This window comes from Geotrypetes seraphini, chromosome 8 (assembly GCF_902459505.1).
Source record: "Geotrypetes seraphini chromosome 8, aGeoSer1.1, whole genome shotgun sequence".
Taxonomy (NCBI): domain Eukaryota; kingdom Metazoa; phylum Chordata; class Amphibia; order Gymnophiona; family Dermophiidae; genus Geotrypetes; species Geotrypetes seraphini.
In genome coordinates this window covers 33,928,496-33,944,344 of record NC_047091.1, presented here as the reverse complement: position 1 = coordinate 33,944,344, position 15,849 = coordinate 33,928,496, and the positions used below count along the sequence as shown (strand labels likewise).

At 41.8% G+C, this 15,849-nt stretch overlaps 1 protein-coding gene across 1 annotated transcript in view; it reads right to left on the bottom strand.

Moving 5' to 3' along the window:
- The window catches only part of SRRM1 (serine and arginine repetitive matrix 1), a 98,604-nt gene that overhangs the window by 59,763 nt on the left and 22,992 nt on the right, over window positions 1-15,849 (bottom strand). The window contains 1 exon segment of the mRNA XM_033954892.1: window positions 10,466-10,666. Coding sequence (XP_033810783.1) covers window positions 10,466-10,666 — 201 coding nt within the window.

Below are 15,849 nucleotides of genomic sequence, written 5' to 3'. Positions count from 1 at the left end.
TCTGTGATTGAAGAGAGTCGAACTGCTGGAAGCTGTCACACAAAAGTGTGAAAGTGAAAGCTTGAAAAATCAGCTGATTGATTTGGAGAATCGGGGAAAGAGGAACAACATAAGAGTGCTTGGACTGGCTGAACATCTTGAAGGGGGAGACACTATACAGTTTTTAGAGAACTTATTACCTAAACTGTTGCAGTTAAACTCGAAGTGGCCGTTGGAAATAGAACGGGCACATAGAATCCCTTCAAAAAGACCAGTGAATCAGAATGGCCCCAGACCCTTGATTTTTAAAGTTTTAAGATACCAGCAAGCTTTAGAAATCTTAAAAGTAGCAAAAGCGAATAAAAATTTAAATTATAAAGGGTCTAAATTGTTGCTGGTCCCAGACTTTGCAAAACACACTGCAAACATCAGGAAGCAGTTTCTTATGCTGAGGCAGCAGTTAAAAGAAAAAGGTTACATGTACGGCTTGTACTATCCATCTACAATGAGAGTGTCTACTGGAGATAAGTCCTGGTATTTTCAAGACCCTGAAAAACTTAAAGAGTTTTTATCACAAGAGGAACCAATGTCTACATGAAGGAATATTGTTTAAAGAAAAAGAGAAAATGGAGAAGACTCCCTTTGAAGGAAAAAGAAAAAGAGGAAGAGGATTGATATTGGACCAATTTATTTTTAATGCATTTGAAGGTCTTTTGATTAAGTTTTATAATATATTGTATGCAATGATATATTCTTAATTTAATTTATTTATGAGAGTTATTACAACCATATATATTTATCCAAATATTATCTGATATGAATAATAATATTTGATTTAGAAAAAAAAAAGGAGATAAATATAGGATACTGAGTTTTTAAAAAAAAATAAAAAAGGGGATTATTAATAAAATAGGAAATAATTTTAGAGTTTATCAATAGATATAAAGATACCTATTTTATTCAAATATTTATTTGAATAAAATCCTGGGGGAGGGGATTTAGGGTCTGCTATACCAATGTGTGTTCCAGGTCAGACAATGATTAAAGGGGAGAGGGGAGGGAAAATAGAGGGAGGGAGAGGGGTTCAGAGGGCCAAGGTATTTATGAGAAATGAAAATGGAAGAACCGTAAAATTTTAATTGTTTTTATATAATTTTATTTTCTGGGGGGGGAAGGGTTGAGGGGATCGGGAAAAGGAAATATATCTAATAAATGTGCTGAGGTCTGGTCATGTATATAATCATAGAAGTATTTGCCAAAATTTAATCTTAAAATAGATGGATATAAAAATTTATTCTATTAATGTCAATGGTTTAAATCATCCTATTAAGAGAAAGAAAGTATTAACGTTCCTCAAGAAGCAAACTGCGGACATATATTTTATTCAAGAGACGCACCTTTCTGATATTGAATCTAAGAAATTATCTGGGGGTTGGATTTCTAAATGTTTCTTTGCACCTGCAGTGGGGAAAAAAGCTGGGATTGCTGTTCTGATAAATAGGAAGTGCAATGCTGATTTCAAATTAATAAACTATGATCCTTTAGGAAGATGGGTGCATATCAAAATGGTTCTGGGAAATACAACTCTGGATTTATTTAATTTATATGCTCCTAATTCGAATTAAATGGAGTTTTTTAAACAAGTTCAACAATTACTGTTACCACTGGCTGCTTCTAATTTAGTCGTAGCAGGAGATTTCAATGCTGTAATGGATCCGATTTTGGATAAGAAACCAAGTAGAATTATGAAATCGTTAGGTTTAGATAATCTGGTTCAATCTTGTGATTTAGTTGATATATGGCGTATTCTTCATTTTAATGATCAGGAATTTTCTTTTTGTTCTCAGGTCCACAAATCTTTCACGAATTGATTATATATTTGTATCTAATAATATAGCGCAGCATGTGTTAAAAGCAGTTATTGATCCCATTGTAGTTTCAGACCATGCTGGTGTGTGGATTGACTTTCAGAATGATGAAATAGAACACTTTAATTCAATTTGGAGATTTAATAATGCTTTACTTGCGGATTCTAACTTCCTGGAAGATCTTAAATTAAAGATGAATGAATTTTTTCAAATTAATAATTCGGACAATAATAATGCTGAGATTTTGTGGGACGCTTTTAAAGCAACAATGAGAGGAAATATTATTTCATATTCAGCATTTATTAAAAAACAACTTAAAAAACAATATGTTGATTTGGAAAAACAAATTAAAGTATTAGAAAATAAATTAATTGAGAAATGGGAACATAATACATTACAAAATTTATTAAAAGTAAAAGCGAAATATAATGAGATTTCCTCTCAATTTGTGAGGAAAGATATCTTCTATAAGCAAGTTCAGTACTATGGTAATTCAAACAAAGCTGGAAGATTATTAGCAAATTTTCTTAAAGCAAAAAAAGGAAAGCTAAGATTATTGCAATTAAAGATACACTAGGCAATACACACACTAACACTAAGGATATTTTAATACAGTTTCTTGATTTTTATAAAGATTTATATTCTTATGAATCTTATGAAAATAAAGAACAAGATGGATTAAATTTCTTAAATTCATTTATTGGACCAAATGTTCCGGATCATATAAAACGAAGTTTAGAAGATCCTATATCTTTAAAAGAAATAGAATCAGCATTGAAGTCTCTTAGAGTTGGATCCGCTCCGGGTGGTGATGGTTATACTGTTGAATTGTATAAATCATTTCAAAATATTATCTTACCATATTTATTAAACTTGTATCAATACCAAAGGAATAATGGGAATATATCAGGTACTATGGCTGATTCGGTAATTATTGTCTTACCAAAACCAAACAGGGATCCTACCTTGGTTTCAAATTACAGGCCTATCTCTTTATTAAATGTAGATGGTAAATTGATTGCTAAAGTATTAGCAATAAGATTGGCAAAAGCTCTTCCTTTTATTATTGATGTACACCAAACAGGATTTATTGCTAAAAGACACTCATCAAATAATACTAGACTAGCATTTCACTCTTTAAATTTGGCGAAAAATATGAATGATCCAGTTTTTATAGTATCTTTAGATGCAGAAAAAGCATTTGATAGAGTGGAATGGAGTTTTATGTATCAAGCTCTGGAATGGTTTGGAATAGGCCCCGGTTTTATTAAAATGATTCAGACTTTGTATAGCTCTCCTGGTGCAAGATTATATATTAATAACAATTTATCAGATAGATTTAACTTGCCCAGGGGTATTAGACAAGGATGTCCTTTGTCTCCCTTACTTTTTGATGTTGTTTTAGAACCCTTATTAATTGCAATTAATCAAACTAAGGAGATAAAGGGAATCCCATTCTCTTACTGGGAATTTAAACTTTCTGCATATGCAGATGATATATTATTATATTTAAGAGAACCAGGGAATACTGTTCCAAGTTTACTTAATCTTCAAGAGAAATTTGGAAAATTTTCTGGATATAAAATTAATTGGAGTAAATCGGAAATTCTTCCAATTAATGTTCATTGTACCAAAGGATTATTTGATTCATATTCATTTATGTGGAAAGAGGAAGGGTTAAAATATTTAGGAATTATTATCAAAAATGCAATTGAAGATACAGTCAAAGAAAATGAAAAACTTTTATTTAAAAAAATAACAGAAATGTGTGAGCAATGGAATCCTTTACATCTTTCTTGGTGGGGAAGAGTTCAAACAATTAAAATGATGATATTGCCTGTGGTTTGTTATCAAATGAGTATGATACCAATATTTTTTCAGGGGTCATTCTATAAAAAATTAAACAATATTCTTACAAAATTTGTTTGGTTTGGGAAAAGACCTAGAATTGCTTTAGTATCTTTACAAAGACCAATTGTGGAGGGAGGGGTAAATTTTCCAAATTTTTATAGGTACCATCAAGCCTATATTCTAAGACAGGGTATGTATTGGATCCTCCCAGATCTCTTGGAGAATGTACCAGATTGGCTATATCTAGAATGGCGGCTCCTGTTCCCATTACATTTAGTACATCTAATTAGTATAAAAATGCTTAGACGATATAAAGATAACAGAATTCTATTAGATACTTGGAAGACATTAAGATATATTAGTAATCTATCACCAGAGCCAATTGCTAAATCATTAAATCAATCTATTTGGGTAAACTCCAGGATTAAAATTGGATTTATACAAAATCGTCTGGAAACAATGGATAATTGCAGGTATACGAACATTGAATGATGTTATTTCAGAAGGATCAATGCTTAGTTTTTCACAATTGCAACATAAATTTGGATTAAATAAAACACAATATTTTAAATGGATGCAATTGAAGCAAGCTATTCAGGCAGGGTTCCCTGAATGGAAAGATCTTAATACCCAATATAGTCTGCAGGTTCTATGTTTCCAGGTGGATTTTTTGGGTCACCAAGCCGCAAAATGGTATAAATTGTTATATGGATTTTTAAATAAAAAAAAGAAAATTGGACTTAGGGATATTTGGAGTATTGAGATTGGACAGACAATTTCTGCGTCTCAATGGCCACGATTTTGGTCCTGGAGATTAAGATCTACAAAGTCAGCATCTATGAGTCAAACCTGGATGTTTTTGTTACATAGAGTTTTATGGACCCCTACGCACTTACAAAAGATAGATAGTACTAGATCTAATAGATGCTGGCATTGCAGAGTAGAAGTTGGGACATTAGATCACTTAATTTTTTTTTGTCCCTGTGTAAATGCATTTTGGAAATTAATTTGGCCCCAAATTAATGAATTACTAGAAAATCATGTAGGACTCTCATATGATACTATAATATTTGGTACAGCAATGAGAACTCAGAGTCCGATTTCAGCAAATAATAACAAACTATTATTAATATTAACAGGGGTCGCCATGCAACAAATAACTCAAAATTGGAAGGATTATACCAAATTAAATTATACATTTTGTTGGAATTCAGTCTGTCATATATACAAAATGGAAAAAACAATAGCACTACAACAGGGTAATATTCATAATTTTAAGAAAATTTGGGAACCATTAACTTGCTATTCCAATGATCAGATTTCATAGCACATTAATAATAATTATTTTAGAATGGGGAGGGGAATGTATATTATGTGGAAATAAGAAATGAAAAAAGGAGAGGGTTATATTTTATATGATAAGATGAATTATTTGCAATCACAATTTTCATGTATTAATTGAATATAATATGTATAATTCAATTATTGTAAGTATGCAAAAATTTATAAATAAAAATTAAAAAAAAAAAAAAAAAAGAAAATGTATTGGACGCATTTAAAGCGACTATGAGAGGTGCTGGGATGTAACATAGGTATAGAAAGCTAACCAGGTAATAAGTATAGAAACCCAACCAGGTCGTGCATGTGCAAGACCGAAGGGTTAGGACTTCGATGGGAAGTTAGGACTCAATGGGAAACCAAGGTGGCAAGGGGGCCCCTTCTAGTGATTCAGACAGGTCGTGACCTGTTTGGGCAGCCGCGGGAGCGGACTGCTGGGCAGGATGGACCTATGGTCTGACCCGGCGGAGGCACTGCTTATGTTCTTATATCTTATTCGGCTTATGTTAGGAAACAGATTAAAATGCAGTTAGAAAAAGAAATTAAAGTATTAGAAACTAAATTGATAAGTAAATGGGAACATGATGTATTGCAAGCTCTTTTGAAAGCAAAAGGTAAATATAATGAATTAGCTTCAAAAATGATAAGAAGAGATTTGTTTTCCAAACAGACAATGTATTATGGAAATTCTAATAAGGCGGGAAGATTATTGGCGAATTATCTTAAAGCAAAAAAAAGAAGAGCTAACATTAATGGGATAAAAGATGATAATGGTATAATAACAAATCAAACGGATATAATTTTAAAACAATTTCTAAAATTTTATAAGGACCTGTAGTCTTCCGAGCCTTATTTGGAGAGGCAAAAAGATGGTAAAAATTTTTTAGATTTAATTAATGGACCTAAGGTTCCTGATCATATAAAACGGAGTTTAGATGAACCTATATCATTAAAAGAATTAGAAACAGCATTGAGATCTCTTAGAGTTGGATCCGCTCCAGGTGGTGGTTATAAAGTAGAATTTTATAAAACATTTCAAAATGTCCTTTCCTCATATTTACTAAATTTATATCAGACACAACTTATAAAAGGTGATATTAAAGGTACTATGGCTGAATCAGTAGTAATTGTTTTGCCTAAGCCAAATAAAGATCCTACTTTGGTTTCGAACTACAGGCATATATCTTTAATAAATGTGGATAATAAACTTTTGGCGAAAATTTTGGCTTTGAGATTAGCCAAAGCTCTCCCACATATAGACACGCATCAGACTGGTTTTGTTGCTAAAAGGCATTCCTCTAATAACTCTAGATTATTGTTTCATATGTTAAATTTATCAAAAAAAAATGGATGAACCGGCTTTTACAGTTTCATTGGATGCAGAAAAAGCGTTTGATAGGGTAGAATGGAATTTTATGTATCAGGCATTAGAATGGTTTGGTATAGGTTCTGGATTTATACAAATGGTAAAAACATTGTATAGCTTCCTGATTGCAAGATTAAATATTAACAATATGTTATCTGAAGGTTTTAAATTGCAGAGGGGAGTTAGACAAGGTTGTCCTTTATCTCCTTTGTTATTTGATGTTGTATTAGAACCCTTATTGTTAGCAATACAGCAAGCAAGGGGGATACAGGGTATTCCATATTCTGATATGGAATATAAAATTTCAGCATATGCGGATGATATTTTACTTTATTTGAGAAATCCAGAGTCTACCTTATCTTGTTTATTGGAATTAATTGATATGTTTGGTAAATTTTCAGGATATAAAATTAACTGGAGTAAGTCTGAACTTATACCTTTAAATGTTCATTGTGTAAAAGGACTATTTGACGCTTTTCCGTTCATATGGAAGGAAGAAGGATTTAAATATCTTGGCATTCAAGTTAAAAATACAATTGAAGATACAGTAAAAGAAAATGAAAAATTTGTATTAAAAAGAGTTACGGAGTTGTGTGAGCAATGGAACCCTTTGCATCTCTCTTGGTGGGGGAGAGTTCAAACTATTAAAATGATGATGTTGCCTGTAGTTTGCTACCAAATGAGTATGATACCTATTTATTTTCAGGGGTCCTTTTATAAAAAGCTTAATAGCATTTTAACGAAATTTCTTTGGCTTGGTAAAATACCTAGAATAGCTTTAGTAACTTTGCAAAAATCAATTAAGGAGGGAGGGGTAAATTTTCCAAATTTTTATAGGTACCATCAAGCCTATATTTTACGTCAGGGTATGTATTGGATCCTCCCAGAACTTATAGATAATGCACCAGATTGGTTATATTTGGAATGGCGCCTTATGTTTCCCCTAAATTTAGCTCATCTTTCAAGTATCAACATGCCTAGAAGATACAGGGAAAATAAGATATTAATGGATACTTGGAAAACGTTGAGGTTTATTAGTAAATTAACACCTATCCCAATAAACAAGTCAACTAATCAGTCTTTATGGATAAACTCCAAGATTAAAATTGGCGGAGCTCAAATCCTTTGGAAGAACTGGATTATTGCAGGCATTCGGTCTCTAAATGATGTTATTTCAGAAGGTAAACTGCTGGAATTTTCACAATTGCAACATAGATTTGGTCTTAGTAAAACACAAAGTTTTAAATGGTTGCAATTGAAGCAGGCCATTCAGGTTGGGTTCCCTGACTGGAAAACATTGAATAATCAATATAGTTTAGAGTTCTTATGTTTTCAAGCAGACTTCCTAGGGCATCAAGCCGCATTGTGGTATAAATTAATATCTGGATATTTGAATAAAAAACCAAAAAATGATCTAAGAGACATTTGGAGCATTGAGATTAAGCACCAAATTACTGCATCTCAATGGCCACTAATTTGGTCTTGGAGAATGAGATGTACAGTATCAGCATCTATGAGACAAACTTGGTTAAGCACAGTTACTTACCGTAACAGGTGTTATCCAGGGACAGCAGGCAGATATTCTTAACGTATGGGTGACGTCACCGACAGAGCCCCGGTACGGACCTTTTTAACTAGAAAGTTCTAGTTGGCCGCACCGCGCATGCGCGAGTGCCTTCCCGCCCGATGGAGGAGAGCGTGGTCCCCAGTTAGGATAAGCCAGCTAAGAAGCCAACCCGGGGAGGAGGGTGGGACGTAAGAATATCTGCCTGCTGTCCCTGGATAACACCTGTTACGGTAAGTAACTGTGCTTTATCCCAGGACAAGCAGGCAGCATATTCTTAACGTATGGGTGACCTCCAAGCTAACAGAGAGGGAGGAGGGATGGTTGGCCATTAGGAAAATAGATTTTGTAACACAGATTGGCCGAAGTGCCCATCCCGTCTGGAGAAGGCATCCAGACAGTAGTGAGTAGTGAATGTGTGAACTGAGGACCAAGTGGCAGCTTTGCAGATCTCCTCGATGGGCGTGGAGCGGAGGAAAGCCACAGAAGCAGCCATAGCTCTGACCCTGTGGGCCGTGACAGCACCTTTCAGTGAGAGACCGGCCCGAGCATAACAGAACGCAATACAGGCAGCAAGCCAGTTGGAAAGCGTCCATTTAGAGACGGGACGACCTAGACGGTTAGGATCGAAGGTCAGAAAGAGCTGAGGGGACGAGCGGTGAGCCCTGGTACGGTCAAGGTAGTATGCAAGGGCACGCTTACAATCCAGCGTGTGCAACGCCTGTTCCCCAGGATGAGAATGGGGTTTAGGGAAAAAGACAGGCAACACAATGGACTGGTTGAGGTGAAAAGCCGAGACCACCTTGGGAAGGAATTTAGGATGGGTACGCAGAACCACCTTGTCATGGTGAAAAATAGTGAACGGTGGATCGGCGACCAGTGCATGAATCTCACTAACCCTCCTGGCAGAGGTGACGGCAATGAGGAAAAGCACTTTCCATGTTAGAAGTGTGAGCGAAGTTGTGGCAAGAGGCTCAAAAGGAGGTTTCATGAGGGCTGATAAAACCACATTCAGGTCCCAGACGACAGGAGGAGGCTTCAGAGGTGGTTTGACATTGAAGAGGCCTCTCATGAACCGGGAAACCAATGGATGAGCTGTGAGAGGTTTTCCGAGGATAGGCTCATGAAACGCAGTGATGGCACTAAGGTGGACTCTGATTGAGGTAGACTTGAGGCCAGCGTCGGATAGGGAAAGCAAATAGTCCAGTACAGTTTCTACCGCCAAAGAGGTGGGATCGTGATGATGCAGTAGACACCAAGAGGAGAACCTGGTCCACTTCTGATGGTAACATTGAAGGGTGGCCGGTTTCCTAGAGGCATCCAAAATGCGACGGACGGGCTGAGACAGATTATCTGGAGAGGTTAGCCCGAGAGAAACCAAGCTGTCAGGTGGAGCGAAGACAGATTGGGATGTAGTAGAGACTGATGCTGCTGCGTAAGTAGAGTAGGAAACACAGGAAGAGGAATGGGCTCCCTGGAGCTGAGCTGAAGCAGGAGGGAGAACCAGTGTTGGTGAGGCCACCGAGGAGCGATGAGAATCATGGTGGCCCTGTCCCTGCGGAGTTTGGATAACGTCCGCAACATCAGAGGTAGAGGAGGAAAGGCATAGAGAAACCGATCCGTCCAGTCGAGCAGGAATGCGTCTGGGGTCAGACGATGAGGAGAGAAGAGTCTGGAACAGAACTGGGGCAGCTGATGGTTGTGAGGAGCTGCAAAGAGGTCCACCTGCGGAGAGCCCCAGCGAGCAAAGATGGAGTGGAGTGTTGGAGGGTCCAGAGTCCACTCGTGAGGTTGAAGGATGCGGCTGAGATTGTCGGCCAGGGAGTTCTGTTCGCCCTGGATGTATACAGCCTTGAGGAAGAGACTGTGGGTCGTGGCCCAGGTCCATATTCGGATGGCCTCCTGACAGAGGAGGGGAGATCTGGTGCCACCTTGCTTGTTTATGTAGTACATGGCGACTTGATTGTCTGTGCACAGGAGAAGAACCTGAGGGTAGAGAAGGTGCTGGAAGGCCTTGAGAGCATAGAACATGGCTCTGAGTTCCAGGAAATTGATGTGATGTTGACGCTCCTGAGGGGTCCAGAGTCCCTGGGTGCGTAGATCTCCCAGGTGAGCTCCCCACGCATAGGGGGAGGCATCCGTGGTTATGATCATGGAGTGAGGGGGTAGATGGAAGAGTAGACCCCTGGAAAGATTGGAGTAGGTCAACCACCATTGAAGAGATTGCTGAAGAGACGATGTCACAGAGATGGGATGAGAAAGAGGATCCGTGGTCTGTGACCATTGGGTGGCTAGAGTTCACTGAGATGTCCTGAGGTGGAGTCGAGCGAGAGGAAGTACATGGACCGTCGAGGCCATGTGGCCCAAGAGGACCATCATCTGACTTGATTTCTATACTAACCATGTATGAACACGGTGTAATGCGTTAAACTTGGGACTGATGCTCAGAATAATGCTAACACGCACAACTTCTTCCCGATTTGAATCAACTTGACTTACCTGGATCGTGACCTATGACGCCTTCTAAGTCTGGAATGAGATGGTGATCGTGAACGAGATCGTGACCTCGATTTGGAGCGAGACCGAGATTTTTGTCGAGGCCTCTCTTTCTCCTTTTCTCTCTCTTTTTTGGCATTTCGTTCTGGAGACACATCTTTCATATCTGATGTAGGTTCAAGTTTGGGAATTTTGATTATATCACTGTGGAAATGAAAGGAAAAACTCTAGTATTTAAAAAATGATCCAGAGTTTAATAAGAGTGTGATCTTGCAATAACAGAAAGTAAATATAAGAAGTAAACAAGATTTAAAGAATGTCCTGATGGATTACACAAACTTAATAGATTAATATTTGATGGCCTGTACTGTATTTCTCTTACAAGTCCAGTATTGGGCACATTATAAAACTATTTTACTATATTTCCATATATGTACACATTGGTCTCCAATAGATCAGTAAATTGCATATACAAATGAACTAGAAATCAAGGTAAGCTTTGTGGCCTTACTGGGGTTTCCCACGGGAGGAGATGATGACACCAAGGACAGACAGGCTCAGCTGGCATTCACAGCAGCTAGGCTTGCTACTGGCGAGTATTGGGTTGGGTATGTGAGAGGTATCGGCTTTCAGCCTTAAAGATCAGAAAATGGCAACAAAGCAATGTTACTTACCGTAACAGTTGTTATCCAGGGACAGCAGGCAGCTATTCTCACTAGTGGGTGATGTCATCCGACAGAGCCCCGATACGGACGTCTCACAAGCATGTCTTGCTTGAAGAAACTCAGAAGTTTCGAGATGCCCGCACCGCGCATGCGCCAGTGCCCTCCCGCTCGACGGTCCTGGCGTATCTCCTCAGTTCAGGTAGCTAGCAGAGAAGCCAACCAAGGGGAGGTGGGTGGGACGTGAGAATAGCTGCCTGCTGTCCCTGGATAACAACTGTTACGGTAAGTAACATTGCTTTATCCCAGGACAAGCAGGCAGGTATTCTCACTAGTGGGTGACCTCCAAGCTAACCTCAATGGGATGGTGGGAGAGTTGGCAACTTAGGAGAATAAATTTTGTAACACTGTTTGGCCAAACTGTCCATCCCTTCTGGAGAACGTATCCAGACAATAAAGAGAGGTGAATGTATGAACCGAGGACCAAGTGGCAGCCTTACAAATTTCCTCAATCGGTGTCGATCTGAGGAAGGCTACAGAGGCTGCCATTGCTCTGACCTTATGGGCTGTGACCTTACAGGGAAGGGGTAATCCAGCCTGGGCATAGCAGAAAGAGATACAAGCCGCCATCCAGTTGAAGATGGTGCGCTTCGAGACAGGGCGTCCCAACTTGTTTGGATCAAAGGAGACGAAAAGTTGAGGAGCAGTTCTGTGTAGTTTGGTGCGATCCAGGTAGAAAGCCAAAGCACATTTACAGTCCAGAGTGTGAAGAACTGATTCTCCAGGATGAGAATGGGGCTTTGGAAAAAACACAGGAAGAACTATGGATTGGTTGAGATGAAATTCAGAGACCACTTTAGGCAGGAATTTCGGATGAGTGCGGAGGACCACCTTGTCATGATGGAATACTGTGAAAGGAGGATCCGCCACCAAGGCCTGAAGCTCACTGACCCTGCGAGCCGACGTGAGGGCCACTAGAAAAACCACTTTCCAAGTGAGAAACTTTAGTGGAGCCTTGTTGAGAGGCTCAAAAGGAGGTTTCATAAGCTGAGAAAGGACAACATTGAGATCACAAACCACTGGGGAGGTTTGAGAGGAGGATTGACATGGAAAAGTCCTTTCATAAATCTGGAAACCACAGGATTAGCAGAGAGAGGTTTCCCTTGTAGAGGCTGATGGAAAGCCGCAATAGCGCTCAGGTGGACTCGTATAGACGTAGACTTGAGACCAGACTGAGACAGGTGTAGAAGATAGTCCAAAACAGAGGATAGGGAGGCTCGCCGAGGCTCCTTAGAATTGGAAACACACCATGAAGAAAATCTAGTCCATTTTTGGGAGCAGCATTGTCGAGTAGCAGGCTTCCTGGAAGCCTCCAAGACATCCCTCACCACTTGGGAAAACTGGTGAGGAGTTACGTTGAGAGGAACCAAGCTGTCAGGTGGAGAGACTGCAGGTTGGGATGAAGCAGAGATCCCTGATGCTGAGTAAGCAGTGAAGGAAACACTGGAAGAAGGAATGGCTCCCTGCTGCTGAGTTGAAGTAGAAGGGAGAACCAAGGTTGTCTGGGCCACCGAGGAGCGATCATAATCATGGTGGCATGGTCGGACTTCAGCTTGACCAGAGTCTTTTGAATGAGAGGAAAGGGAGGAAACGCATACAGAAAGCGATTCCCCCAATCCAGCAGAAAGGCATCCGCCTCGAGACGATGAGGAGTGTAGATCCTGGAGCAGAATTGAGGCAGCTTTAAGTTGAGGGGAGCCGCAAAGAGGTCTATCTGAGGCATCCCCCACTGTGCAAAGATCTGATGAAGGGACTTGGAATGGAGTGTCCATTCGTGAGGCTGGAGAAGACGACTCAGGTTGTCTGCCAAGACATTGTCCTTCCCCTGAATGTAGACAGCTTTGAGGAAGGCATTGTGGCAAACCGCCCAATCCCAGACTCTGAGAGCTTCCTGGCAGAGGGAGGCCGAGCCCGTGCCCCCCTGCTTGTTGACATAATACATGGCGACCTGATTGTCTGTGCGAATGAGGTCCACCATGTCGTGAAGCAGATGTTGAAAAGTTTAAAGAGCATTGAAGATGGCTCTGAGCTCCAGAAGATTGATTTGATGGAGTCGGGCCGCACTGGTCCAGAATCCCTGAGTGCGAAGATCATCCAGATGAGCTCCCCAGGCATAGGTCGATGAATCAGTTGTGAGAACCTTCTGGTGTGGAGGAGAGTGAAACAGCAAACCTCTGGATAGATTCGAAGAGGTCATCCACCAAAGTAGAGACTGCCGAACAGCAGGAGTGACTATGATGTGCCGAGTCAACGGGTCTGACACCTGAGTCCATTGAGAAGCCAGGGTCCACTGAGGAATTCTGAGATGGAGTCTGGCAAAAGGCATCACATGAACTGTAGAGGCCATGTGGCCCAGGAGGACCATCATGTGTCTCGCTGAGATGGACTGGCGAGAAGACACAGACTGGCAGAGATGAAGAAGAGCATCCATGCGTTGAGGAGGAAGGAATGCTCTGAGTCGAATGGTGTCCAGGACTGCCCCGATGAATGGGAGAGACTGGGTAGGCTGTAGATGAGATTTGGGGAAGTTGATCTCGAAGCCCAAACTCTGCAGGAAGTAAATAGTGGCCAGGGTCGCCGAGATGACCTCTGGAGCCGAGGGGGCCTTGATGAGCCAGTCGTCGAGGTAGGGAAATACCTGAAGACCCCTGTTCCGGAGTGCCGCGGCCACCACTACCAGACACTTCGTGAAGACTCTGGGAGACGAGGATAGGCCGAATGGAAGCACTCGATACTGCAGATGTAGATGTCCCACCCGAAATCTGAGGAACTTGCGAGAGGCCGGATGAATGGGAATGTGAGTGTAGGCCTCCTTGAGATCTAGAGAGCATAACCAGTCGTTCTGCTCGAGGAGGGGATAGAGAGAAGCTAGGGTCAGCATGCGAAATCTCTCTTTGACCAAGAACTTGTTGAGGACCCTGAGGTCCAGAATGGGTCGCAGGTTGCCCGTCTTCTTCGGGACAAGGAAGTACCGGGAGTAAAACCCTCGGTTGTGCTGGTCCACAGGGACCGGCTCGACGGCACGAAGCCGGAGCAAAGCTTGAGCTTCCTGAAGAAGAAGGGCGGTCTGAATCAAGTTTGAAGGATACTCTCTTGGAGGGTGGTCCGGGGGGACCCGATAGAATTGCAGAGAGTACCCTTCCTTGATGATGGTAAGGACCCAGAGGTCGGTGGTAACGGCCGTCCATCGATGGAAAAAATGATGGAGGCGACCCCCAATGGGGAAAACAGGGGATGGCAGAACGAGGTCGGTTATGCTCCCTAAGAGAGAGTCAAAAAGGCTGAGTGGCCTTAGGGACATTAGACGGTTGAGGTTTCTGCGGAGCCTTTTGTGGAGGCTGTCGTTTTGCAGGCTGCCTGGCAGCTGGAGCTTGCCTCGGAGTGTAACGCCTCTGATAGATCAAGGGCGGCCTGGCAGGTCGAGACTGTTGAGGCTTAGGCTTAGGCCGAAGAATAGACTGAAAAGATTTTTCATGATCAGAGAGCTTCTTCGTCACAGTCTCGATAGACTCATCAAATAAATCCACTCCCGCACAAGGAACATTGGCCAGCCTGTCCTGGAGGTTCGGGTCCATGTCAATGGTGCGAAGCCAGGCCAGACGACGCATGGCCACGGAGCAGGCAGCAGCTTGAGCTGAGAGCTAGAAGGCGTCATAGGAGGACTGCATCAGTTGAAGGCGCAGCTGGGACAGCGAAGCAACAACTTCTTCAAACTCGAAGCGAGCCTGAGATTCAATGTAAGGAGTGAACTTCCGAAGCACAGGCAGGAAGAACTCCAAATAAGAAGCAAAATGGAACATATAATTAAGAACTCTGGAAGCCATCATTGAGTTCTGGTATATCCGCCTGCCAAACTTGTCCATGGTCCTGCCCTCGCGCCCCGGAGGCACCAAGGCGTACACCTGGGATGGATGAGACCGCTTGAGGGACAATTCGACCAGCAGGGATTGGTGGGAAAGTTGAGGGCCCTCGAACCCCTTGTGATGGACCGTGTGGTATCGGGCATCTAATTTGCCGGGGACCGCAAGAATGGAGTATGGAGTCTCAAAACATCTCATGAACGTTTGGTCGAGAAGTTTGTGGAGAGGTAGGCAAAGAGACTCCGCAGGAGGATGAGGCAAATGCATGGTGTCGAGGTATTCCTTGGAGTACCGTGAACCGGTGTCCAAAGTAATGTCGAGGTCATCCGCCATCTGCCGGAGGAAGGAAGAAAAAGACAATTGATCCGCAAGCACCGGTCTCCAAGAAGGACTAGACGAAGTCGAGGCCTCGGGGTCCAAAGAGACCTGGGAGCGACAGGGAGAATAAGAGGTGGAAGGTTCCTCATATTCCGGCCCCTGCGGAGGGGACATGTCTGAGGAAGAGTACCCCATGCATGGCTGCTTCTTCTGCGGCAAAACCTCCGAGTGCCTCGAGGAGTGTCGTGAGGAATGCCTGGACCGATGCCCCTCCCGGTGTCTGGAGGGGGGATCTAGAATGACGATGCTTAGCATGGTCCCCCGACGCCTCTAGCGAGCAGATGGGACTCGAGGCCATGGATCGAAGAGTCGGGAGATTCGACGCCTCTCGAGCCGCAGCCCAGGCCTGGTATGGAGTGCGGAAGAACTCTTCCTGCGATTTGCGATGCCCAGGACTTCGATTACCTGAAGAGGAATTCCAGGCCTC